This window comes from Malus sylvestris, chromosome 12, assembly GCF_916048215.2.
Source record: "Malus sylvestris chromosome 12, drMalSylv7.2, whole genome shotgun sequence".
Taxonomy (NCBI): Eukaryota; Viridiplantae; Streptophyta; class Magnoliopsida; order Rosales; family Rosaceae; genus Malus; species Malus sylvestris.
The window spans coordinates 27,134,664-27,161,777 of record NC_062271.1 but is presented as its reverse complement, the minus strand read 5'-3'; the positions used below and the strand labels follow the sequence as shown (position 1 = coordinate 27,161,777).

The 27,114-nt window shown below is 39.2% G+C and overlaps 5 protein-coding genes across 5 annotated transcripts; 2 read left to right on the top strand and 3 right to left on the bottom strand.

Moving 5' to 3' along the window:
- The first annotated feature begins 1,547 nt into the window (after positions 1 to 1,547).
- On the top strand, positions 1,548 to 4,893 carry LOC126594089 (uncharacterized protein PB18E9.04c-like). Its single transcript, XM_050260296.1, has 4 exons — positions 1,548 to 1,887; positions 2,152 to 3,603; positions 4,058 to 4,235; positions 4,312 to 4,893. The coding sequence occupies exons 1-4, from the start codon at positions 1,821 to 1,823 to the stop codon at positions 4,499 to 4,501; spliced, it is 1,887 nt and encodes a 628-aa protein (XP_050116253.1). The 5' UTR covers positions 1,548 to 1,820; the 3' UTR covers positions 4,502 to 4,893.
- Positions 4,894 to 5,344: 451 nt separating this feature from the next.
- LOC126594090 (nuclear envelope-associated protein 2-like) lies at positions 5,345 to 9,074 on the bottom strand. Its single transcript, XM_050260297.1, has 6 exons — positions 8,891 to 9,074; positions 7,777 to 8,115; positions 7,364 to 7,467; positions 6,037 to 6,498; positions 5,843 to 5,944; positions 5,345 to 5,719 (listed from the first exon to the last, which is right to left on the bottom strand). The coding sequence occupies exons 2-6, from the start codon at positions 7,994 to 7,996 to the stop codon at positions 5,555 to 5,557; spliced, it is 1,053 nt and encodes a 350-aa protein (XP_050116254.1). The 5' UTR covers positions 7,997 to 8,115; positions 8,891 to 9,074; the 3' UTR covers positions 5,345 to 5,554.
- Positions 9,075 to 11,555: 2,481 nt separating this feature from the next.
- On the top strand, positions 11,556 to 14,089 carry LOC126592316 (pentatricopeptide repeat-containing protein At3g53700, chloroplastic-like). Its single transcript, XM_050258017.1, has 2 exons — positions 11,556 to 11,845; positions 11,947 to 14,089. Exons 1-2 carry the CDS (start codon positions 11,556 to 11,558, stop codon positions 13,217 to 13,219), a joined length of 1,563 nt encoding a protein of 520 aa, XP_050113974.1. The 3' UTR covers positions 13,220 to 14,089.
- Positions 14,040 to 18,189, bottom strand: LOC126594088 (uncharacterized). Its single transcript, XM_050260295.1, has 4 exons — positions 17,900 to 18,189; positions 16,887 to 17,230; positions 14,826 to 16,794; positions 14,040 to 14,414 (listed from the first exon to the last, which is right to left on the bottom strand). Exons 2-3 carry the CDS (start codon positions 17,225 to 17,227, stop codon positions 14,841 to 14,843), a joined length of 2,295 nt encoding a protein of 764 aa, XP_050116252.1. The 5' UTR covers positions 17,228 to 17,230; positions 17,900 to 18,189; the 3' UTR covers positions 14,040 to 14,414; positions 14,826 to 14,840.
- A 4,280-nt stretch (positions 18,190 to 22,469) lies between these two features.
- On the bottom strand, positions 22,470 to 25,342 carry LOC126594087 (probable L-cysteine desulfhydrase, chloroplastic). Its single transcript, XM_050260294.1, has 2 exons — positions 23,521 to 25,342; positions 22,470 to 22,773 (listed from the first exon to the last, which is right to left on the bottom strand). Exons 1-2 carry the CDS (start codon positions 24,937 to 24,939, stop codon positions 22,732 to 22,734), a joined length of 1,461 nt encoding a protein of 486 aa, XP_050116251.1. The 5' UTR covers positions 24,940 to 25,342; the 3' UTR covers positions 22,470 to 22,731.
- Between the last annotated feature and the right edge of the window lie 1,772 nt (positions 25,343 to 27,114).

The window sequence follows — 27,114 nt, the reverse complement described above, 5'->3', positions numbered from 1 at the left end:
CATGAACATTCACCGAAATTCGGAAGGTCAGCACTCAAGTTATTTCTAGACATTCACTGAAGTTCAGGGGGTCAGCTGACTCCCCTTGCCCCTCAATGCATCCGCCCATGGTCACATAGTTGCTCACGTAACAATTTAACAAGGATATTGACAATTTTTTTTGAGAATGACCAAAGACAAACTTGGGGACCACTTCTATCAATTTTCATTGTCATAGATCAAAATAAGGAGTTATGCTTATTTGAGAGACGATCTTAACTAATATTCGATATTTTTTTATTTTTGGGTTTCACTTATCTAAGCAAAATTGACTTTTGTGCATCTCTACTTTAACATGGTCCAACCAAAACAAATCTGAAATCTTTTACACTCCTTTAGTACAGGCTGGCTGTTTGATGCTGATCTAGTACTAGCATTTTTTAATTCATCAAATCACATCGTTTGAATTTTGGAATAGCTTTCAAATAACAATAGTAAAGATAGCTATGTTCTCAAATAACACTACAAATGTAGTGGAGCGACAATATCAATAGTATTAGCAACATAATGATACTGGTTTTTTATGCGGTTCAATATTTTAGTAAATATGATTTTGGGTTTCCACTCATGTGCTCCCAAGTCCGAAACTCCCCTTCCTTTAATTAGTTTTTCGCTCTCATCTTCCCTTAATAATAATAAATAAAAACATTGATACTGTTTTTAGGTCATATAAAGACAATTTCGAGTCATTTGTTGTCGATATAACGGGACAATATTGACACAAAAGGGAATGATGATTTTCACACACCTTTTCTCTCTTATTGCAACCTTGGTTATTCAATTCAAAGCTATATATAAACATCACTTGGTAATACAGTCTAGTCTAACAATATTCATTTTCACTTGCAATTGAGAGGTTTTAAGTTTGATTTTCAGAAATACCACTTAATACTACAGTAATAGTGCTATCTCGAGAGCATTTCCATTAAAGTTTCTTATTATTGCCAACAACCTTAATCATCATGGTGATATTAATTAATCTTAATCTTAATCTTAATTTCATCCCCCTAAATAAAAAGAAAGATTGAATTCCTAGTGGGAATATTATGTCATAATCTATAGGTATAGTATTCTATGCTTAGGATGTGTGTGTATTTTACATGCATGCATGAAGAAATTTTTCATTGTGACGGGAACACAGATGGTACACCATGTGTTTTTATGTAAGTGATGAGAAATTTTATTTTTTAAGTTATTAACTTTTTAACATACATATCCCACCATTTGTATAATAACACGTGGTGTACCACCTCGTGTGCCGATCATACTGAAAAATTTCTCCATGGCATGTGCATAGTGCATATGTTTTTGCTACTTGTTAATACCAACTTTATATCCGGATCTCCTCACGTCTCATATCTTCTCTTTGGGAAAGAAAAAGAAGCACAAAGCATCACCCTTGGATTCTTTCTACTGTTTTTGCAGACACAATGTTTTCCAACCCCACCATATCATTCTCCTCATCTCACAACACTTAGTCACAAAGCAAACTTATTTTCTTTACCGTTACAACTCACTCCTCACCCTTTCTTTTTTGCCACTTTCCTTTTTAGCCACTTTTTCTCTCCTCACTCCTTTATCTTCAAACACTCTGCTCTCTCCAAGTAGTTTAAATTCACTACAATTTTATGTGCAATGTTTTTAAAAGCATCCGCATCTTCCGTAGCTCGTTAGTGCATCTGTTTTCTCGCTCGTTGGCACTTTCAGTAAGGACGTTTATGAATCACGTTAAAAATCTGGCTTGCTCTTTCGCTTGAATCTCATAAACACCTCGCAAAACCATGGCAATTGCAGCTTCTAAGTGCCTCTTCCTTTTCTTCCTTTCTCTCCTCTCTTGTTGTTCATCAGGTAAGTAATAAATTTTTACTTTTTGACTCGTTTCAATATATCATTTCTTAAAACGTAAGAAGATTGTGTACAGACTTACTCGAAATATCACTTATCAGATTCCGTTTCGACGAACTTCATAGTAACATATTTGAATTTGGAATTGCATTGCATCTTCTGATTAGTTCTTGTGTATTTAAAACTGGGTTTTAACTAGTTACAGCTAAAACTATCGGTTACAAGTAGTTTGAAGTTTGTCATTTTTTTTCCCCTCACAAAATACAGGAACTCTGGTGGGGTTTTCATATCATGCAAGTGGAAACACTACAACTTCATCACCAGTCAGAACAATATCATTCCTGAAGCAGAACAAGATCAACCTGTCTCAGATTCGAGTCTTTGTCGAAGATCCTAGGGTTTTAAGCACTCTGTCCAAAACCGGCGTAGCTGTTGATCTCTACTTGAATGAGAGGCAGGTTGAAAATCTGATGAGCTCCAAATCTTCCTCAAAATCATGGCTCAAAACCCACACAATGCCCTTCTTCTCAAAAGCAGATATCAAAAGCATCATAGCAATTGGTGGCAGTGATCATACAAGAAAATCTAAGCTACCTAGGGTTTTATCCAACCTCAAAACCCTACACAAGGTCCTCACTAGTCTTCCTTTCGACCGAAGAATTAAGGTCTCGGTAGCATTTTCTCTGCCATTTCTTGAGAATTTGAGAAGAGGAAATGGAAAAGACCTGCACAGGATCTGTAGTTTTATTAATGAAGTGAGATCTTCTGTCATAGTAGAAGCCAATGTCGACGGAGAATTGAACATGGGAGATAGGTTTGTTCAGTCAGTGATCGAAAAAGCCGGCCTTGCTCATTCTGTTCTTCCTTGTAATGCTGTCCCCATGGTTTTGACAATCAAGAGTCCAGCAGCTCCCAGCGCAACTGAAGTGGCTGAGTTCACAGATAAGGTTTCAAAAGCTTTAGAAAGCGAGACTCGGATTACAAGTAGGCTAGTAGGGTTATACGCAGAAGTAGATTCCATGGAAGATTTTGCGCAAAAAGAGCTCAAGAGGGAAGAGGAACAGATCCTTCCTTCTTCTAGAAGAGAAATCCTAAGCGATCCCCACCCGAAAACAACTTCACATGATGTATATGGCTCACCAACAATCTTCCCTACAAATCCAACAACACCAGCAGTACCTACAACTTCTCCATACACCTCTTCCCCAACCACTGTCACTGTCCCGGCTACAAACCCGGTAACAGTAACTCCGGTTAACCCCGCTGCGCCTGTGGAAGTTCCCTCCACCACACCCATCATTCTTCCCCCCTCAAACCCTGTGAGTTCATCAGTGCCAGTCACCAATCCAGCCACAACTCCAACAATAACTAACCCTGCGACAACTTACCCGCCGCCAACTGGAGGTGTTCCCTCCACAACAACACCTGTCACGAATCCGGTCACACCTCCTTCAACAACTAACGCTCCTGCAGTTCCAGGGCAGAGTTGGTGTGTGGCAAAGAGTGGAGCACCACAAGCAGCACTTCAGGCAGCTTTGGATTATGCATGTGGAATGGGAAGCGCAGATTGCTCACAGATCCAGCAGGGTGGGAGCTGCTACAATCCAATTTCTCTGCAAAATCATGCCTCCTTTGCCTTCAACAGCTACTATCAGAAGAATCCTGTGTCAACTAGCTGTGACTTTGGAGGGGTTGCCACAATAGTTAGTGCTAATCCAAGTAAGAAAGTATTTCATTCATTAGTACTTTTGTTTCTTCCATGTGATTTTATATATGCTAGACATACACTTAGGCTCATTAGGAATTGCTTATGTAGGAAGCAATTTTAATATTTTTATTACAAGTATATATAAATTTTTATTAAAAAATAAAAGTACTTGGAAGTGTTTCCTAGAAACGTACTTGGCGATGCTTCCTAAAGGAGCACATGCAAGTGCTTGTGCAGAATGCGGTTCCACGACAAAGATTTGCTTTTAAGTTTTTTGTGCCAAACGAGTAAGATTCAGTTTGGTTATCCGAAGCAATCTCAAAGAGGCCTTATACTTTGCAGATATGAGTTAGGCCAGTTGATTAAGGCAGTGTGTCCGACCTCTTATACCCTAATTCAAATTCCCTCCCATAAATTATCGTAGTTTAGAATATCTACATGTGAGACTAACGAATTTTTGAACAGGCACTGGTTCCTGCATTTATGCATCATCATCATCAACAACACCAACTCCGAATCCGGCATCAACAAATCCACCACCAACATCAACAATTCCACCACCAACGTCAACAATTCCACCACCAACGTCAACAACTCCGCCAGCAATCACAACATTTCCACCACCTGGGGAAGGTGTATCAGGGTATGTATAATGTTCTATCTCAAGACTCCATATACTACATTTCCAAGTCCATTACTAATCTCATCTCTACTTGCAGCTCTGGTACTCCGCCTTCAGTTTTGAACTCAAGCAACCCGGCTAATTCAGGAACCATGCCAGAACTTGGGCCCTACACCCCTCCCGGTTTCAACACAACAACATCCACTTCAGCTAGCTTGCAACCGTCTTTTGGTTGCATCTTTTTCGTAGCAACCTTAGTTACAAGAATTTTTTTTCTTAACATGTGAAAATGGAACTTCTCCTTGGGTGATCAGATTCCTCATAAACTCGTTTTCTCATCACTAATTGCGGTTGTACATAACTACATATGCAAGCTAAGAAGCTAGAGGAAACATGATAGGTACTGTCTTGCATTAGGTTGGGGATGCAGAGTTGTTCTGGGTGAAGTGGAGGTAAGCTTTTCGACATGTAAACCCGGGATGTTAGAAACAACAATTTTACTCTGAGTCTGAGGTGGAGAGTGCAGTAGAGATTTGTGATTCTGTATCTTTTAGTTGGGTATTGTAGTTCTGCGTGCTGAGCTCTTCCTAATAGAATTAAACTTCAGATTGCTTCAGATATTAATAGTAAAGTTGCACGAACAGAAAATTCTGCTATTTATTGGAGTAAAATTCACTAATCTGTGTTTTACATTTCATTACATTATCATTTACCTGAATCTTGATCGTAACATCACAGAAAGCTCTCAAGTTTTCGCCTCAAAGACGGAAAGCTATGAACATCAAAGCACCTGTTGGACTTACACAACATTAGATTTTAAAATAGCACAGTTGTAACTTACAAGAGGAGTAAAATTTAAAAAAAAAAAGGTCGTACCCAGTGCACAAGGCTCCCGCTTTACGCAGGGTCTGGGAGAGGTGAATGTCGGCTAGCCTTACCCCCATTTAAGGCATTCAAATTCACAGAACCTACCTGTACATTTTGATATGACTGAACCATCATATTACGGTGTTCAAATTCTCAAAAACCAAACGTGAGCATCTGCCCAGGCATGGTTAGCAGGTGAAGGTTGAACTCCGTAGAGTTGAGAGAACAAGGATATAACAAATCCAATACAACATCGGCGGGTATGGTAGCCACAATGCCATACATAGATTCAAATTCGATATTCATAAAGTAATGTGGTTTTAACGCGAACAACAAAATTGCATTCTCTGCTATGCTACATAACGATAACCTCTACAACTGTGGCCTATGCAGCTATTCCTAATTCCATGACTAAAACTAAAGTTCCGTTCATGTTCTTTTTACATAACAGCAGGACTTGATACTGCAACTATTTATCTCTTCGCGAATGCCACCAAGACTAACATGGACATAGACATCATGATTTTGAAACCGGAGGTTTCCCAAAAATTTTGTCTTTCAGCAGCTGCAGCTCCACCGCCACCCCGTTGTAACTGATCTCTGAGCTCTTTCAGAGCCTTGTCTCTTCGTTCACCCATCTGCCACAACAAATATGTTTTGAAGGTCAAGCTAGTCCCAAATATAATGGCAAGAGCAATTAACCACCAATTGAGAATTTTATTTGAAGTTGACAGAGTAGCAAGAAAAAAACTAATGATTACCCTTTGAAGCTTTCGTGTTTGAGCACGAGCTTCCTGGAGACAAAACTCTAATTTCAATACCCTCTTTTTCAGTTCCTGATCAACTCGCCGTTGTTTCTCCAACTGTTCCAGAAAAAAGGATGACGTTCATTAGAAATCTACTGACGAGGACTTTATACAAAAAACAGAGAAAAAGAAGGATATGATGAATGTACCTGTGATTCAAACTCCTTAGTTTTGAGCTTCCAATGAGCTAACATTACCCTGATTTCATCTTTCAGTTTTGCTATTTCTTCATCCTTAACAACTAAAAGCTTATTAATCTTCTCAATATTCTTCGGAGAAACCTCATCTAATATTTTCCTCAGCTCGCAATCCCTGTTCACCCCTGCTTTCGCAACAGCTTGCATAATGTCATTCTCAACTCTCAAAACTTCATCTTTCAGTTGCTTCTGGGAAAACTCTCTTGCCTTAATATCCTTCTGCAGATTATCTAATTGCTCTCCTAGTTTAATTACACGATCATCTTGCTCTTTTAACGAGCAGTTCTTTTCATCTATTTCCTTCAAAAGCGCTAAACACTGAAGCTGTGCCAATTGAGCTGATGCAGCACTAATATCGGCAGTTGCTTGAGTGGCCGAAAGCTGCGATCTCAGACCATCCACTTCCGTAAGGTACTGCATTCCGTTAATAACATTATTGTCAGGGAAATGTGTACAACAGTAAAGTTCACATCCCTAACTACCAAAAACTATGATATGCAAGTAGTTATCTTGATAGCTAATAAATTGATGCGCTCTTCAAAGACAAAAAACCAACGGATATGTTCCAAGAAACAGATATATGACTCAGCTATCGGTTACAGAATCATCGAGGTAAACTTATAAATTTTCATACTCCAACCATTTTCCAAATATGTTTGACGAAGCTCTTTATAGCTAATAAACATCGGTGACAAGCCAACTCCAAACTTCACAAAACAAAGATAGTCAGATGCAAACAAGCTTAGTCAGAAATTAAATAAAAAAAGTTGAGTTTGGATTTCTGCTTTCGGAACAACAGTTACATGTTATGTCGATGTGTTCTGTTTATAAGTGCAACCATTATGCGCCCGCCTACACGTATATATGAAGAGACTCGAAAAAGAAATTAGCCGATTTACTAAGTACTGAATGAAATTCTATCGTTTTACGCAGGCTGAATTACTTAATGTGTTGGCATGGAAACTGAAGACTTCTATTGGAAAAACAGTAAGGAAATCAGCTAAAGAAGACTAAAAACGAAATGGTCACCAAACTAAGGTGTCCTTTTCTCCTAAGGGCTCCGCCAAAAACAAAGAGGCAAAGCCAAAAGGCATCCTCAATGATAGCATGTCCGGCTTATTTGACGACTTCAAAACAACAAGATGCAGTAGAAACGAAATAATCAACTCAGGAAAGACAATATAACAACAATATTTAGTCAATCATGTCCTTAATTAGCCAAACAATTAAAAGCTAATCCAAAATTATGCATTATCAAGAACTAGGAAGTGAGTGGGACCTTCTCGGCCATAGATGATGAGGCCTCAAGCTGCTGATTTCTCTGTTGCAATCTCTTCTGCATTACGCTAATCTCCTCTTCCAAGATTTTAGCCCTTGTCTCTGCTTCCTGTAATTATTACAAACAAACCCGAATGACCCCACAATTCGAAAACACCGAAACAAAAAGGGAAATGATTTCCGCACTCTTTTTCTCTTTCTGCAAGCCCTGTTTATTTCCGACTCTTTTATTTCCGAAAATTAATTCTCGTTTGATTTATCCAATCCAAAGGCCAAAAATAAACAAGGGCGTGTAGAAAGAGAAAAAAGTGAGTGCGATAATCACTTCCCGATAAAATATGACTTATTTCAAGACTCAAAACATGTCATATAAAACACAAAAAGAACCTTAAAATCAACAAAAACAACAACAACATGCCTGTCTTGTGAGGGTTTCTTTAACAAATGATCGCTCCTGAGAAGCTAACCGGCTCCGGACATCCTTTAACTCCGATGCCAACGACACCACATTCCGGCGAAAACTCTGCTTCCTCTCATCCAAATCTTTTAGCAACGGATCAAATTCGTGGACCGACATCGATGACAGTGATGAGGAAGGTGACAAAGGCAGTGATTTCTCCGAAATCGACGCCATAAATTCGAAAAACAATCTCACCCGAGTGAGATTGACGGTGAAGATCTAGATTGCGTGAAGGCCAGAAGATCAGAAGCCTAAAGTCCTTGCAGTGAAAGAAGTTATCTTCTTCTTCAAGGCTGCATGTGAAAGAAGCAGTTGTGCATTAAATTTTTATGGCCTCCAAGAAATTTAGAATTTAAAAAACTGATTAAATTAAAAAAAATTGTAGCTTTAAAAACACCATAAATGGTTTCACGGAAAAATGAAAGTTGAATTAAAATAAGAGAGTTCTACCAGCATCATTTTCTTAAGCTAATCAAGTCCAAGAAAACTGCACATAATTTTTCTAAAAAAAAACAATTTAATCATGCAAATAATACACCTCCTCTCACCACCGAATTAATCATGCATAAGATGCGTCAACTTCAACTAATAAATAATATTGAATTTAAAGAGAGAGAAATAGTATTGAGATTAAGAGAGAGAAAGAGAGGAGAGAGAGGGGCAACAAATGGGTCTACTGAATTTGAAGAAATCTGAACTCAAAGTCTCCAACTTGAATACCTTCATCTCTAAATTTCTTCAGAAATAAATAATTAATTAATTAATAAAAAAATTAACCCGAAATTCAAAAGGTTGAAGCAAATTTGAGTTCATGACTGACCCACAAATCCAATTTCCCAAAAAAAAAATCAACTTTAAATCAAAACCATGAAAAAGTTCTAATCTTTTTTATAATTAACAAATAATTTAACCACTTCCTAACCTCTGCATGCAAATGGGTCTCCAAAACACACCCTAAAAATCCCCAAAACAGATCCAACAATCTCAGAAAACGTCAACAACATAAGAGTTCACAAAGAACGTGTTTTTCTAGAGAGAGAGAGAGAGAGAGAGAGGAGAGGGGGATACCAGGTGGCTGAGTCAGACCAAATTTGAGTGAACAAAAGCCCACTTGGGAATCTCTCTGTCTTCTTCCCAAACAAATGACAGATACAGACAGAGACAAGACCGAGTACTCTGTTTCATCCAATGAACAGAGAAGGAATCCTACGGACGGTCACGATTCGTCTTCTGAGAACCATCCGACGGCAGGATATGGAAGCGAAATTAAGCACCAATCATCCCGCAAAATTAGGGTTGCTTAACTATAAATTTTTTGTCTTTATTCAGCGGGAGTTGCTGCGTTTTGAGCGATATGTCGACGTCCGGAAGGAGGCTGGTTTGGTTCGGATCTCCCGAGCCTCTGGTTCGGAGTATCCGGGCCTCGGGTTCATAAATATGACGATTCCCGAACCTATCGCTTGGTCCTCGCGGGTTTTGAGTTTTGACTCATAGCGCGGCAAATCAAAATTTTGGCCACGGCGAATGGGTTCTCGCCACGTGGGGGATCTTGGGACCTTTTGGATCTTGCTATTGTATTGAATAATGATGGGCTCGGTTCGGATACTAACGGCCCATGATCTTTTGGGCTCTATCTACTTTTCTTTCACGGTTGACTAGTAGGTTTTACTGATTTTTTAATCAATACGGATCACCAACATTTGGTTAATTCAACAAAAGGGCATAGTAAAGGTATGGATTACTCTAGTAGACCTGTAAACGGGTTACGTTTATCGGTTTTGGGTCGGGTTTAATCTGATTCATTAAGTTAACGGGTCATTCGAATCCAACCCGTTAGCTTAACGGGTTACTCAAACCCGACTCGTTAAGCTAACGGATCACCTGTTTCATTCATTAACAATTATTATTTTTTTTTTTTGTTTTGCATATAATTTATTTTTTGTTGTTAAGATTTTACTGAAATTACTAAAACATCATAAACTAACAGGTGCTAATGGGTTGATCCAAAGTGACCCATTATTTAACGGGTTCACCCGTAACGACCCGACCCATTAAGCATCTACCCAAATATTAATATTATTTAACGGGTTGTTAACAGGTTCACCCGTAACGACCCGACCCATTAAGCATTTACCCAAATACTAATATTATTTAACGGGTTGTTAACGGGTTCACCTGTAACGACACGACCCATTAATCATCCACCCAAATACTAATATTAATGGAGTTAGGTCAGGTTAACGGGTCGGGTCCAAAATGCTAGGTCTACTCTAGTGGTTATAGTTTTTTTTTTTTTTTTTTTTAAAACCCGAAAGGTATAGTCTTATTTTTATGGTTTGTTTAAAAGTACTTTTAAAATAACTGAAAAAAAAACTTTTTAGAAAATATTTCTTTGGTTTCAAAAGCACTTGAACTGCTTATTGCAAGACACACCAAATTATGTGTTTCCTGTAAGAAACACCAGTTATAAGCTTTTTGCATGAAGCACTTGAAGTGCTTTTACAAGATCCAATTGCATTTTTACTAAGGATTGGTTCCAAAGACATTTTTACCAAAAACGTTTTCCGCCGTTTTAAAAGTACTTACAAATGAGTCATTATACTAATGAGTTCGTTTTTGCAATTAGGTTTAATTTCTATTTTTATAGTAAAGATTAGATAAGTTTTTTTAATATAAAAAAATTGCTTCTGCCAAATCTGATTTGTTTAGATAAATTGATCCACATAACATGTATACTTTGGTTAGAATTATTGCTCTAGTAAATTAAATGATCTTGGTTAGTGATAACCAAATTGATGGCAGCTAATAAGCTTAGGTGTTTCTACAAGGTCAACTTTGAGCATGGGCAAAGAGGAAAGGGGTGTGCTATCCACACATCCCATTTTACTTCTCACACACCTTTTAATAATTTTTGTCCGTAATCTTCTTCAATTCATCTGATCCGACGACCGAAAATTAAAAAAGTGTGTGAGAAGTAAAATGGGATGTGTGGATATCACATTCCAGAGAAAATCATGAAAATGAAGCATATGTTTTAAGTCAACTGGTTTTTTATTTTTTTGCACACAAGTTTCATATTTTCTCTTTATATTAGAGTTCTTTGAGGGTCTGATCGGAAGCGTTTACGTGTTAATAAAATCACTTGAAATGCTTTATAAAAAAAAATACGTGTCATGTTCTTATATCATATAATATTTATATGGCCTAATCGAATAAATGGTCCCCGTGGTGATAAGGTATTCGGATGATAGCCCATGTGGTAAAAAAATTTGGATTTAAATCCCTGTGGTCTAAGTCTGTTAGGATTTATGCCATTCTGTTAAATAATGCTGACGTGGCTGCCAAATGTCTGCCACGTGGCAAAAATAATAATTTTTAAATTTTTTTTTAAAACCTGAATTTTTACAAAAATAAAATAAAATAAATAAAAAACCCAGAAACTCCTCCCGCGCTCCGCCCGTCCCCCCCCCCCGCCGGACTTCTTCTCCTTCTTCTTCCCGCCGGAGGCCAGCTCCCCCCCCGCCGCGCGACCCTCCTCCCTCGCCTTCTTCCTTCTTCTTCTTCTTCCCGCCGGTCTCCCCGCGCGACTCCTCCCTCTCCCTCTTCCTTCTTCTTCTTCTTCTTCTTTCTCCTCAGGTCAGTGATCAATCTTTCCTGAATTCTCGTTTACCCATTTGAACAATTTTTGTTTTTACCGCAGTGAAGAGTAAAATCTGTTTCATGAACTCTTGCAATGCTCATAAAGCTCCAGTCTTTAACATTTTCCAAGAGATTCCCCTTCTGGGTCTGTTCGAATGCATGCTTTTCTGCACTTTCCTACACTAAAACCATTGAAATTTTCTCGGGAAACAATCAGGACCCAGAAAATTCATCCGACTTTGAACAAAATATCCAGTCTTTGAGGAATCAGCTTGTACCGGATAACTTAATCCGGGTTCTGGATAACACTGATGATTTGAGCTCAGCAGTGAAGGTGTCGAAATGGACTTCCCTGCAAAAACGGTTTAATCACACCGCCGATACGTATTTTCGGATTGCTTTGAAACTGGGTTTGGCTGGAAATGTTGAGGAGATGGAGGGGTTTTGTCAAAATATGGTGAAAGATGGGTGTCCCGATGTCGAAGAGGCGCTTTATTGTTTGATGAAGCTGTTATTGTTTTCGATGAAATGCTTGATCTTGGTTGTCAGCCTGATTTGAGTTTTTATTCCTGCATAATACCTTTGTTTTGTCAGGAAAATAAACTGGAGGAGGGAATTAGATTGTTCGAAATGATGAGAACTTCTAATTTTATGGCGGCTTCATTGGTTTATGAGGTTATGTTGCAGTTTTTATGCAAGAACCTTAGATTAGATGATGTGATAAAGGTTTTAGAAGAGATGATGGAATCTGGGTTGACACCGCCAAATAATGCCTTTGCAGATGTAGCATATGTGTTTTGTATATTAGGGAAGGTAGACGACGCGATGAAGTTCTTGGAAGATAAGAAAATCATGGAAACTTCTGCCTGCAATGTACTGCTTGAAGGTTGCTGCAGTACTGGAAAATTTCTTAAGGCAGAAGATTTACTTGTGGAAATGTCTGAAAGAAATGTGGCTGATTGTAATTCTTGGAATATTGTTATCAGATGGCTCTCCGAGCACGCAAGGATTAGGGAAGTGCGTGAACTTCTTGGTAGAATGGTGGTTTCTTGTTCTCTTCCCGACTGTGACACATACTCGGCTCTAGTCGTTTGCCACTGCAAAATGAGCAACTACAGAAATGCTATGGATATATTTGATCATATTCGTGCCAAAAGCTGGGTTTTGGATCATACATCTTACTCTGAGCTTGTCAAAGGCCTTTGCCTAGGGGAAATGACTCATGAGGCTACTGAAGTGTTCTGTTACATGTCTAGTAATAGATGTTCGATCGAGCCTTCCTCGTTCAATATGTTGATCAAGGATTTGTGTGAGACAGGAAAGGTTGACGAAGCAATAAGGATACAAGAATTGGCCTATTATTCCGGTCCTTCTTCTACCAGTTCAACTTACTCAACTATTATGCTTGGATTGTCAAAATTAGACAAGGTAAAAGATCTGTTGATGGTCCTCTCAAAAATGCTGGTGGAGGGTTGCAGTCTTGATTTGGATGCGTACTGCGTGCTCATACAAAGCATGAGTGTGCAGAATCGAATGAAAGAATGCTTATTGCTTTTCAATATGATGGTCGATGAGGGTCTTGTACCTGATTCTGAGAGACTATTTAATCTACTCTCTTGTATAGCCAACTATTCTCAGTTGCACATGATTTCGTGTTCAATAAATAAACTTACTTCTGATAGTAACAGGCCGGACTGTGACAATTCTTCTGTAGATACCGTTAGCAACATCCTTGCAGAGGGCTTAGATGCAACATGATGGAAACTTCCATCGCGGTAATCAACTTATGACCTGTTGGTCGCTCGACTTCTTCTGGTGAAGTGTGATCTGGTCCAGATGTTCACTGCTGAAGATTTTGTCTCCATAATCAGTCACCTGAGCCGTTTGCAGCTATGGTTCATATTTTGTGCAATGGATCCGGGAGCCGTTGCCTGCCATGTATGATAGTTTTCTTCACCTTCACCACTGAGGTTCATGGATCTCTTCTACATGTTCAAACCCTAACCAACGCCAAGAAAGGTGCTTTGTTACACCAATATGTCTCAGAATTAACTTTACAAGTGACGTGTTTCAGCCAAATCGTTCGAGCAAGAGGAAAGGCAGAAGGCAGAGCAGTGCTGTCCTATTTGAACTAGCTCCTGGGGAAGCTCTGTGTAATCATAAGTTGAAGCCAGTTTGAATATATAAGAATCCCATGTCAGAACCAGACACCGGTACTGAAGTTTTTCCCTGAGACATCTTCGGACCTCACTCATGCAGTACTTTTCTTGAAGGAAAAGGGTACAAGGATGTAATGAGAGGAGGAGTGAAGGTTTGGATCGAAGTGGTTATAGGTACCTTTCCTCCTTCTTGAGGTGACAAGTGCGGCTGAACTTCAGCTAGTAGCCGCTCTTCGCTATTCCGACCCTCTTGTAACAGGTTACCATCAATGCCGTTCACCCCACAAGGGTTGGCATGTTTACCATACAAAGGCAGTCTCTGGGACTGACGCTCAGCTTTCGACCCGTGACAGTCACGGCTTTGGACATGGAAGGAGGCAGCGGTCTTGGCGGCGCAACGACAAGTAAAAGGGAATATCTTCAAGCTAAACGCTCAACGTATTTATATAAATGAATTAAACATTGGCCAGCTGACCAAAAGGATAATTTACAAGAGAAAAGGACCAAACCTACAGATCTCAAATTCCAAATCCAACTTCCATGGACCTTCAACTTCAAGCGACTCTAACAACATCTGCCTCCTATTACCGTAGTAACTTAAGGTAATTACACTCATTTACCAAGTCAAACTACCAAATACCCAGGTTAGCGGTACAACTACGAAAACAAAGAATAATTTACATACCCGCTTCTACTACAACATACATTCGGGAACACATCCCCCGCTGTCTATTTGAGCTTCTACTAGTACAGATGATGCCCTCGCCCTCGCCCTTGCCCTATCGGATGCAATCCTATTCACAGAACCAATAAAAACGGCACATCAATTATTAAGGTATGATCAAGAAAATAATGCAACACGTCTGCCAAAAATACATTGACAAAACAAATAAAAAGATGCAAGGGGAGAGATGTTGAATGTAATCCTTAAAATCTCATCGGCATCCAGGGAACTCTATTTTATTGAAACCAAACGTGGTGCTAGGCAAGTTCATACAGATGACAAGACTATACAATGAAGCCATACCTAACCTACAATGCACTTGAACTTGAATACTGATCCACAGGTATACTCATCAATAAACGAGTGAAAACACAGATGCAATGAAACAATGGCAATGGGGGTTTCTACTAACACCTATCAAATTGAGGCACAAAATGGGTAAAACACTGATCGTTATGCACAAAAAATGGATGAAACTTACATAACGTCTAATGCTTTACAACGACTCTTTGCAAGTGGACTTGTTGTGCCCAAGACCCTTGCATCTGCTGCACTGGAGTTGACGCTTAGCCATATCTTGTGATCCATATTTCTTAGTAGTAGGCCTGCCTGGTGGACGTCGGGTGGGAGGAGGGGTTACGGTCACTAGTACTTGAGAAGAAGCCTTCATCACAGGTATGTCTACATTTGGAACAGGAAGTATTGGTTCTGAGTATGTCAATCTATAGCTCTCGGTGGTAAAGTATCTTGAACAATAATCATATGGGCTCCTGCCCAAGCAACGAATGACAGCAATTGCATGACAGCATGGCAAACCAGTTATCTGCCACCCTCTACAACTACAGTCCCAGCGATCAACATCTACAACTTCAGTGGTGTCACCATGAACCTCAAATCTGCTACCACCAGCCAACAGTAGAACTTGGAGGTTTCCGATTTTCTGAGTTTCCTTTTCTAGCTTTTCCTCCATGGATGGAGCAAGCCTCGTCAACCATTCATTAGATCCTTCCCTTCTTGAGTAGATCAACTCCATAATCTTACCCCTGATCACATCAACCATCTGTGTTATTGGTAACTCGTGTGCATCCGATGCCCAACAATAGAACAGCTCTCCAAAGTTTGATGTCATGTGGTTATATCTAGCCCCTTGAAAGAATGAATTCGCCCACTTCTGGGGCTCAGTTTGTATGATCCAATTGTAAGCCTCCAGTGAGATGCTTTTTATGCTTTCAAGACAACTTTGAAAGTTTTCGGGCCTAGGTGCATAAGCAGCACCATAAAAATCCTCAATCATGAGCCGTTTGACCTCATGAGAAAACTGCCCTTTCAAGTCCCTGATAAGTTGCTCGGTCAAATATCGCAGGCAATAGCCATGGTATGAGTCTTTAAATATTTCCGCAATTGATTCTTTCAATCCCTTCTGTCTGTCTGCCACAAATGTCACGGGACAAGATATTGAGAATGCAGATTTCAATTGTAGTAAAAACCAATGCCAGTTATCATCAGTTTCTGCATCCACCACTGTGAACGCAACAGGGAAAACCTCATCATCCCCATCCGCAGCTGTTGCAGCCAACAATGTGCCTTGATATTTTGATTTTAAGGGAATGCTATCCAGGAAAAGGAGAGGCCTGCAACCTTGCTGGAACCCATACAATGAGGCATGGAAAGAGACAAAGAGACGATGGAAACTGGAGTCTTCCTTGGTGGTAAAAGTAGCAAGACTACCAGGGTTTGTCTCCATTATCCTGTCACAGAAAAATGGTAACTGATTATATGCCTCTTTGTACGAACCCTGAAGCTGCTCCTTTGCTATTTCTTTCCCACGCCAGGCCTGGAAGTAGTTTAGCTGTATTCCATATTCCTGCTTGATATCGTTCACAATATCCTTGGGCTTATAGTTGGGCATATATTTTAACTTCTCCTTAATTATACTAGCCACCCAACTCCTTGTCGCCTGATGCCCTGTAGTTGCAGCAGCGCCTTCGCAGGAATGCGTTGGATTCATCTTCTTAATACATATTAACTGCGTTGTCGACAACCTTGATGCATGAATTCTCCAAGGGCAGCCTTCAGCCTTACACTTGACAGTCACACGATGACTATCATTCTTCTTATACCTAAAGGCGAACTGACGCGCAATGGCATACTTGCGCAACGATTCACGAAATTCATGAACGCTGCTGAATCTTTGGCCCACACCCGTAATTGCATTCTGCCACTGCTGTGCACCTTTAGCATGCTTCTCATCATTCGGGCCAACAAGAGGGAAAACGGGTGATATTTCAGTGGGTATATCAATATGTGCATCAATAGGGCTGGCATCATCGATAACATCAAGCGAGGCATTGAGTGGGATATCAGGCTGGGTGGTATCACCCACAAAGTCCACAACATCGAGAGATGCATCAACTGGAACCACAGTTTCTGACAGAGTTGTTCTGCTTGACCTAAAAAATCCATGAAATTCATAAATTTCACAAAAAAGGAAATTTTTCAAAGTGGTATCTAAACTTACTAGCTTACATATTAAGAGAACTACCTACTGGCAGGCATGTTCGAGACATCAGGAGGAGCTACTTCCTCCATAATATAAACATCAATGGTTGCAAAATCACCATGGAACTTGATCATGCGATGAAGATCCTTGTCATTGGAAACAGTAATCAGGGTCTTCTTGTTGCCAGGGAGGAAGTACTTGAAGACCATGTTATTGTTGCAACCAAACATTTCTGTCACCTCCAATTTAAACTCATCAAACTTCATCTGGTCATCAATGTCAATAGCATGAGCGTTGATGCCCCTATATGACAATGTACCATCTTTCTCTGTAAGGAATTCACCCCCTGACTGACAAATTGCTATGACTCTCTTCACCTCCATGATCTGCCTCAGTCAAACAGAGCAAAACACATCCGTTTCAAATCCTCATAGCAAATACAGTAAGCGGCATATGTCATATACTGTACACTTTATCTGTCAACTGTACACATAAACAGCATAGACCCTCTCACCAGACCTCAATTCACTTCACATTACAACAATAGGGGAGAATTACCAGGTTAAATTTAAGCTTAAACTAATTGCATACTAAACACAACCTGGCGGAGTTAATTCTAGCTATGGTAGGGTTTCTGGTTACTGACAAATGCGCAAAGTAAAATTGTCAGCCCCAATTGCTCCAAATGCAAGTATTTTTCAGCTGGAGTGCACATAAATCAAAAGAGAAACACATACATGACATATATACACACACAAAAATTGTTGACTCTAATATTTGAGGTCCTAACCGCGCAAAGGATTAAACCTTGTTGCATATGCAAACTAAGAAAGTCAGCGACTTTCAGACACCCTCAAAGGGTTCAACAATAAACGAAAAAAGTAAGCAAATGGGTACCAAAATTTCGATCAAAACAAAGTAACAAAACACCAAAAATTCAAACTTTAAGCAAAAAAAAAAATTCAATTCCCCAGAAAGGGCACTCTAAAAACCCTAATTTCCCCAATACCGACACATCAAATCGCGGTAAAACAATCGGAAATTGAGAAAATTACCTCTGAGAACTGAGATTGTCGTCTTAGTCTCCAATGCCCAATTCAAATTTGGGATTTTGACAGTGAAATTTGGCTCGCAGCTCTGAAATTTGGGGATGTTCACGCATACGTCTGAAACTAAACAATCCAACCCAGGAGAGGGAGAGAGACAGAGAGACAAGAGAGTGGTGGTTAATACAGTTAAGGATATGGGAGAATTTTGGAAGGTAGAGTTTGTGTTGGAATAGTGTTTACGTTACAGGTAGGTGAGGGAGTGGGAAGGGCAGAGCCGCAGACGGGTATGTGGCTTTCCCACCATACCCCTCTTTTCCTTCACAATCACAACCCAGTTTTTTTTTTTTTTTTTTTTTTTTTACATTTTTTTTAAAATAAAAATTAGAAAATTTCACATTGTGAAGAAACTCTCAACTTTGTTTAGATAGAGAACTTTAACGAAAAGTTCATAGTACTGTTCATTTTAACAAAAAATTACATTTTTACACTAAAAATCAATACTGGTACTATTTATTTTACCCTTTATTTTGTTCTTATCATTAAAACTCAAAATTTGCAAACATTTTCATTAATTTTCCTTTGTTTTGTTTATATCTATTTACAACAAGGTTTGGATTTTATACCTCTTATTCCAGCCTAACCTCAATGTCACTTGTTTAGAGCCCACATCCGAAAACGACATTTTTTTTAAGCATAAAGATTATTGTACAGTCTTTTCTCGTATCGTTGGTATCGTCGAATTTCTCTCAAAAGAAGATTTATTGATTTAAACTAGTATAATATAAATAGGGAATTGTTATTAACACTCCAAAAATCTCATTCTACACTTCTCATAAGTGTATTTTTCTTTCTAATTGTAAAAAGTTTTGAGTGCCAAATAAGATTTTTGGAGTGCAAATAACAAGTCCCTATAAATATGTAAAATATAAGTGGAGGAGGATTATTTTGGGGAATTTTAAAGCATGTTTGGAATTACTTTTAAAATGACTGAAAGCTTTTTGGGGAAAATATTGTTAAAATCAATCCTTAGTAAAAATACAAGTAAATCTTGAAAAAACACTTAAAAGTACTTTCTAGAAGAAGCACATAACTGATGGTTCTTGCAGAAAGCACTTTAAGTGCTTTTTTGAAACCCAAAATTTGTTTCTCTAAAAACATTTTCAGTCATTTTAAAAGTCAATCCTTAGTAAAAGTGCAAGTAAATCTTAAAAAAAACACTTAAAGTAATTCCTGGAAGAAGCACATAATTGATATTTTTTTGCAGAAAGTACTTCAAGTGCTTTTTTGAAACCCAAAATTTGTTTCTCTAAAAACGTTTTCAGTCATTTTAAAAGCATTTCCAAACAAGACTTTAGTTATGTGACAAGCTTCGTGCATGTATACCATAAATAGAAATCAAGAGAATTAGCCTTTGTGTCAGAAGTTAATTTCATTTCTAACTCATATTTTTGTAACAAGATGGTATTTTATAATAAACTATTCAAATATATAGAGAAAAATTCAAACTCAAGTGTACAAAGGCTAACAAATTAATTTACCAACTGCCCTTTGTCTGTTTTGCTGTGTTTGCCCTTTTGTGGGCTTTCTGTGTTCTGTTGGCTTTTGCCCTGAGTTTTTATAAAAGCTTCGAGTTCTTGTCAAAAAAAAAAAAAAAGTTAATTTACCAACTGCCCTAACCAACATTTTCATATTTTAATTAAAATCAAGCATGGATATTCAACATATTAAAAGTACCTAAATGCAAACCCCAAAATCAAACTTTACTATTTAAAAAATAATTAATTAAAAATCACAATCCCAAAAGTCACACCAAAACTTTTCTTCAGCAGCAGTGAGAGTTGGTGAGGCCCAACAACCATTCTTAGGCCATTTTCAAACGAATGTTGGCTAGAGAGTTCGTTTTAATCCTCTAATCCTTCAAGAAATTAATATTTTAATGAACAATACAGGGCTATATTTCTTACCATCTCCAATCGAGGACCAAAGGGTCATATGGCTTGTTTTAGCACTGTCACAAAAAATCATCTCCAACCAAGGGCCATCGACCAAATATAATTTATTAATATAATTAAATATTTAAGATAAATTGTGAAAACACTTACTTCATCATAGTAATTGGCGCCGCTTTCAAGTCTCCTTGCGGTGGTTAACAGTTGTATGTTAAATTAATTTTTTAATTTAAGTGTCCAATTACTAGTACAACTTAGTTTGAGATGGTTACATGTATAAATGCACATTGAGCAAGCAAAAGCTTGCATGTGTGGCACCCATTATATTTGTCCCACATCGGTTGTGGAAGAGGTTTGAGCAATCAAACATGCTTATAAAAACAACATCCCCACATAGAACCAAACCAATCACCTTTCTAGGCCTTAATTAAATATTATTTTTAAAATTTTGGCCCAAAAAAGAACTATAAAAAAATAAAAATAATAGCTAGCTGACGTCAGCTATCTGTTGAGATTCAAATTTTTTAGCCCAGCCCGGGGCCTGCTGGCTAGCTCATTTTGCCCTTTGGCCATTTTTGTCCAATGGGGCCTATGAGCCCTTTGGCCTAACCCTCGGTTAGAGACGGTTTTAGGGCTATTTTCGACTCTCTGACTCTCTGGACCATTCGGTTGGAGATGACTTTAAGTTCTCCGACAAAGAAAGAAATGAACAAAATCCCAGGCACTGAAAATTTTGATGGTTGTTGATTGAGCCGGAATCTTGAAGATTTCGATCACCTTAAAGAATATTGTGATCCGGATTGGAAATAGGTTGGGTGGAGAGATCGGGTGAGAAAAAGGTAGTCGGGTCCAAATCAGGTAGTCATGTTGGAAACGAAAGTTGGGTCAATTTGGATACCCTAAACCCCTAATACTACGCCCTATGGCTTAAAGCTAAACCCTAAACCCTAAACCCTAAACTCTAAATCTTACATCCTACACCCTAAACCCTAAACTTAAACCCTAAACCCTAAACCCCAAACCCTATACCCTAAACCCCAATCCTAAACCCTAATCCCCAACCCTAAACGCTAAACTCTACACCCTAAACCCTAAACTCTATACCCTAAACCCTCAACCATAAACCCTAAACCCTATAACCTATACGCTACACCTTACACCTTAAACCTTATACCTTAAACCTTACCCTAAACCTAAACCCTAACCCTATATCTTATACCCTAAACCCTAGACCCTAACCCTATATCTTATACCCTATACCCTAGACCCTAGACCCTAGACCCTATGCCCTAACCCTTAACCCAAATTATTTTTTAAATAACATACCACAACTCAAATTCAAAGAGTCTTCTACCTATCTCAACCCAGACCCAACATCACTACCCACCAGCCATATCCAATATTACCTCCACCACCATCCAATCAATTTACCAGTCAACCAATTGAATCAATCATATCCCCTGAACTCACCAATGGCTGCTGCTCATTGCTCCCAACTCCCTCATAAACTTAAACCCAACTCTGTGATTCTCCACCGCCTCTTATTGCACCAGAGCAACCCTAAGCAAGCTGCTCATATCCCTGTTATCCTTGGTCCAGCTCACCTGCGCTACCGCCGAAGCCGCCAGCTATCACCACCGCAGTCTCCTCCAAACCGCCCCCATTCTGGGTTGAATTTCGTTTCCAAACATGTCCCTTTAAAGATCTAAGAAGAAGAAAGGCTGCTTCTCCGTTCGCGTTCTGTCCTATCCTGCGAAAGGACGGAAGCAATTCACAATGAAATTTTGTGCTCCATCTGGCTATCTAGAATTGTAAAAAAACTCAAACCTCATCTGACCACAAAAAGGAGCCAGCAAATTGCAGATTTCAATTCCTTCTTCACAGCAGCTTTCGATTCCTTCTTCATAGCCCCACCAATTTGAAAAATTGGGGCTTCACTGTAGATGGCTTTGAGCCTAGGAAGAGGGGGCAAGGCGGAGTAGGCGGCGGCGGAAGACTCATCGAAGAGCTGCTGCTTCCAATCCCTTAAAAAAATGTAACTAACACAGTGGGGCGCCTTTAAGCTTTTCAACATCCAAGAGAAGGAGAGAGAGATGGAGTCTAGCATATGAGGAGAGAGAGAGGCCATAGGAGCAAGTCAAAAGGTATAGCACCGGATCAAATTTATGAAAATGGTGCGACAGGAAAGGCATTATCCTTGTTCTGCAAGTAAATTAAGAAAAAAAAGGATCCTAAAACTCCACCTCAAAGCTTGGGAAAAACACAACCCTAAACTGCCAATAAAAATTGTCAAAAAAATATACAGAGGTTGAAAGCTCAAACACCCTAATTTAACAATGTTCCTAAAACAATGCTACAATCTTTGCATGTCTTCTTATTGTCGGCAAGCCCCTTGCACTTGCTATGTTGCCATTTCCAAGCTATTCAAAATGAAGGGTAGAAAAATCAAGGAAGGTTTGGTCAATTTACCACTCAAGATCAACAGTGGGCGCACTCTTTGGATCTCTATATACAGTTCTCACATTTGAGGATCTCTTTTGTAAGGTTATAGCGACTCCATTTAGGGTCCCCATTGTAGATGAAATCATGTGCCATTTATGCTATCAAGAATCAACGAACACACGACATAACCCAAATTACTGATGTCTTCATGCACAAGCAAATAATACAGTCACATTATCACGCAGTGTTATAACTCAAATGTTAATATTAATGGACATTATAGTTGATAGAAACGTGTGTTATAACATGGATTGATAACAACACTTGACGAGGTGGTGGTTACAACGAAACGGCACAATCTTGAACCTTCATGTTCCACAACCCTTGTTCAATGAACCATATCCATCCATTGCAACAAGGTAAGAATGCAGGAGACATAGAATCATATCACCTGTCATTCGTCGGACCGACTTCTTCAGGCCTCATGATCTGCAGATTAACATAAAACCCCATGTCAGTGGCAAGTAAGCAAAAATAAGATTAATAAAATATTGCACAGGGTTTTCACTACTTGGATCAAAATCTATAAAAATCCAATACACTACGACCCCGGAACTCGATTTTAATCTGTCTCATGTAACTCAAAAGTCTTTACTCTACTATTTGAAACTCAAAATTCGTTCCACTTTCCCCTCCCGAACTCGATTTTGATCCCATTTTTTTCGTGAAACTGGAAAGTCATCATTTTACTCTATAAAAATGAAAACTCGCTCCACAGTGGCTTGATTCTATTAATTCCGTTATGTGGATTTGATTTAGGTGCACCATGCTAATCAATTTCTTTTTTATTTTTTCCATCTCTGCAACTCAAGCACATAAACCCAAAAAAAATTCCAATTCTTAATAACTTCTTTTAAACTTAATATTTTCTAACTATTGAAAGTTGAATGTTAACATATAGTGGAGATTTATAATCAAATTCATTGGCACATGTAGCATAGTCTTATTGGCTGGTGGGTCCCACATATATTTCAGGGGCGGCTTTTGAGTTTCAGGGAGAAGATAGAGGGGAGTCTACAAGCCAAAGTTGAACGAATTTTGAGTTTCAAGTTGGGAAGTGATGACTTTTGACTTACAAAGAACCAAGTGAAATCAAAATCGAGTTCTAGGAGAGAAACTAAAAATAACCGGTAGCCTGCAAACCAAGAAAGTGGATGAAGGCAAGAACATACATACCTCAAGATTACCGCAATTGAAGTCATCGCGAACGAGCTGGTTGATTGCATCTCTGAGCCTGCAATAATCCTCAAATTTGTTGTAAATTTGGTGGCAGATTCGAACGTACCCAGTTATAGGTGCAAGCTCTCCATCTTTCGGGTTTTGATAATGTATTTTCACTTCCACACCAAATTTCTTGCACAGAAGTTCCCACAACTTCATAGCATCTTCATCACTCAGAACCCCCAAACTGGCCGGCAATCCAACCATCAGCATGCTCGAACACATTTGCGGCGGACACCCTAGATTGGTTCCCCAAGCTTCTGCAAGCATCTTCCCCATCTCAACCACAGCATCATGATTCCGGTTCCTGATTCCCTCTGCACTGCCTTCGAATCTGTTGACAAACTCCATAACCGAAGGAAGAACGAGATAGGGACTATAATCCCTCGTCCCAACCCAACCGGTTTCTTTGACCAATCCGTTTCCATAGTCATGAGACACAACAGGATGATGCAAATCTAAATGTGTCATAACTGATTTCCTGCAGTACAAGAATGCAACCGCGGGCGGGCAGAAAAACCACTTATACAAATTACCTGTATAAAAATCGGCTCTGATTTCGTTCATGTCCACATCTACGCAGCCAACAGCGTGAGCTGCATCAACTAAAACTTGCTCAACACCTTCTTCCTTGCAAATTTTAACCAATTCCTTAACCGGCATTACAAAGCTTGGCATGCAAGTAACGTGATCTATCACCGCCAGTCTCACTCTCCTCCCCATACCCTTTTCTCTCCCCAAAGCTGTCTTGAATTCACTCACGATTTCCTCGTTTGAAGTCACCGGAAAATTAAATGGAACTTCGATCGCACACCCACCAGCGCGCAAAAAATAGGCCTTGATTGAGTTCTTCACCGCCCCATAAGTGCAGCGAAACATGATGACAGCATCTCCTTTGTCAAATTTCCCTTCCACGAAAGACCATGCCGTCTGCTGCAGGACCATAGCAACAGCAGTGCTGACATTATCCACAATGGAGACTTCCTCCACATCTTCTGCACTGATGAGGTCTTTGATTACTGTTCTCGATTCAAGTATCCTATTTGGAAGCTCGTTCAAGTAGAAGTCGTCGGGCTGGCGGAGCAATTTGAGCTGCCATTGGTGCAAGGAAGAGATGACGGAGGCAGGGCAGCAACCGAAGCTGCCATTGTTGATCCTGGCAACGCCGGCAGCGTGGTGGGAGAATTCGGATTGGATTTCGGTGTCTGTGATGAAGGAAGAGGGTTTCGGCTTAACGGAGACTTGGGTTTGGGTGTCATTATGATTAAGGTTATGGTAATGGCGATTAGAGGGTCTCGAAACTCGAAAGGAAAGGTTGGGCCAGAGGAATTGAGGAACACAGTAACGGAAAAACATGATAATCTTCTCCGCCATGACCTCCAGGAGTAAACTCTCTTAACCACTAAAAAACCGCTAACAAATGTTCAAGCAAGAAACTAAACACGATTAAGGCTCCTTAAACTGCTGTCGAAAGTGTTTTTTTTTTCTTTCTTTTTTTTCGGTCGATGATGTCCCACTCTTGGTCATTTTCCTACTTATTAATTTGTAATATCCTTGGGACGCTTGTTGTCTTATTGCTTGTCTTGACTAATGACTACACACATGACAAGAGCTACAACCAAATCATCAGTTGTTTTATGTATGACATCGATGGGATGTTTAAATCTCAGGGCTCGTTGGCTAAACTCGTTTTCTAATAATCAAAAGCACTTCTGACGAGTCACAACGTTGAGGAAAAAAACTGGAGCGTGGTTAAAGTACTTCCTAATGTTCTTAGAAGAAGTTCAACTTGAAGCACTCAGAAAACACTAGACTTTTAGCAGAACTTATACTTTTACCAAGAGCATTTTCAACACAAACGCTTATGAGCAAAAATACGTAACTATTTCCTACTCGGTCATCTTATTCTCAACGTAGTTAGATACGTGTAGATTCCTGTGGCTGTGCTCATGCTGTCTCAATGGTTGTCATGACTCTCTTGACAGTGACTAACGACCAAACTCACTTGTTTTATTAGCATGTGTACCAAACTTGTGTGTTTCGCTTGAAATTTTGGACCTTGGTAGGTTTAAAAAAGATAGAAACTAACATATTATTACATTGACTTTTGGCAAGGCGATGATCTAAACTTCTTTAATCTACAAAGAAGAAGATTCAGACTTCAAAATAGGAGGATGCGCACGCTGTTCTAACTAACACATCTGCCACTTAGTACTACAGTCTAATGATATTCCTCTTCACTTGTAAGTGAAATGTCTTAGGTTTGATTCTCGCCAAGGACGAATTTGAACCACATTATTGCTAGCCAATTGTGAGGCTAAGCCCATCCCCTTCTCATTAATGTAGATAATATTGTTTATTAAAAAATAATAATAAAAAAAAAAAAAAACTCACGCATCTAACCCACGATAACATATTATTATATGAATAATTTGGACATGAGGTTTACTAGGCCAAAACGTCCACTAAATTGAGAATAAACTCAAAGAGTCGAACGAAACCAACGACCGTGGACACAGGCCAAGTCGGTTCTAACCCCGTTGACCGAAAATTGGCATAACATTTGAGAACAAGTGACTAACAAAACATGTTAGATTTTATTCAAAGAATAAATGTACATTTGTAGATATTATACCGATAGATACAACATTTTCTGATATTTTTGTTTTATTGACAAACGATAGAATATCTACATTAAACTACGGAGATAGATTCGAACACAGAACCTTTGACGCAAGGGTCGAAGTTTTCTGATATTCGTGGTGCTTGTTTTGACAGATACAACGTTTCCATTTGCTTTAGGTATTGCCAATAATATTTCAAGCTTACACCTATTCTTATTCCACTTTGACCTCCCATCACTCTCAACTTTTTCTTTTCTAAACATGAAATGCAAAATGACTCACCTGAGAATCATCTTGATCGTACGTAATAATGATCCTATATTTCAAATCCGTATCGGAACAAGTATATACTTTTAACCACTTGAGTCATAAGTCGAGGACCACACAACTCTACTATTCTAAACTACATCGAAGAGAATTCAACCTTGCAGAGGAGAGCACACAACTCTAGCTAACTTGACTACGCCCGGGTTTGCATCAAAGGTTTCTACAAAGAATTCGTACTTCAAATGTAAGAACAGAGTGCAAACTATTGAGAAAACATAGGCATAACTGCGCCAGCCGCCAATTGGAGAGAAAACAAAATGTGGGGGAACAAGAATAACATTTCAAGCTCAAAACCCCTTGAAGAGAACGGGAATATGAAGAAGAGGAATCCAGAGGAATATGAATAATATGATGGAACCAAAAACGAACACAAAATCGGAACAAAATCAGCATAACCGAAAAACAGAAAGCAGAATAGTGGAGAATTTGGAGACCAATCTCTTTGCCTTACCTTCTAATATTTCAACATTCTAAGACAAGTTACCTTCCGGATCCACAGCATATTGTGGTCCATGAGGAAACCCTCCATCCAAGACTCTTTCTCAAGCTGCAAAATTTTCACTACATACAGCATGCCCTAAGTCATGGTCAGGCTCAA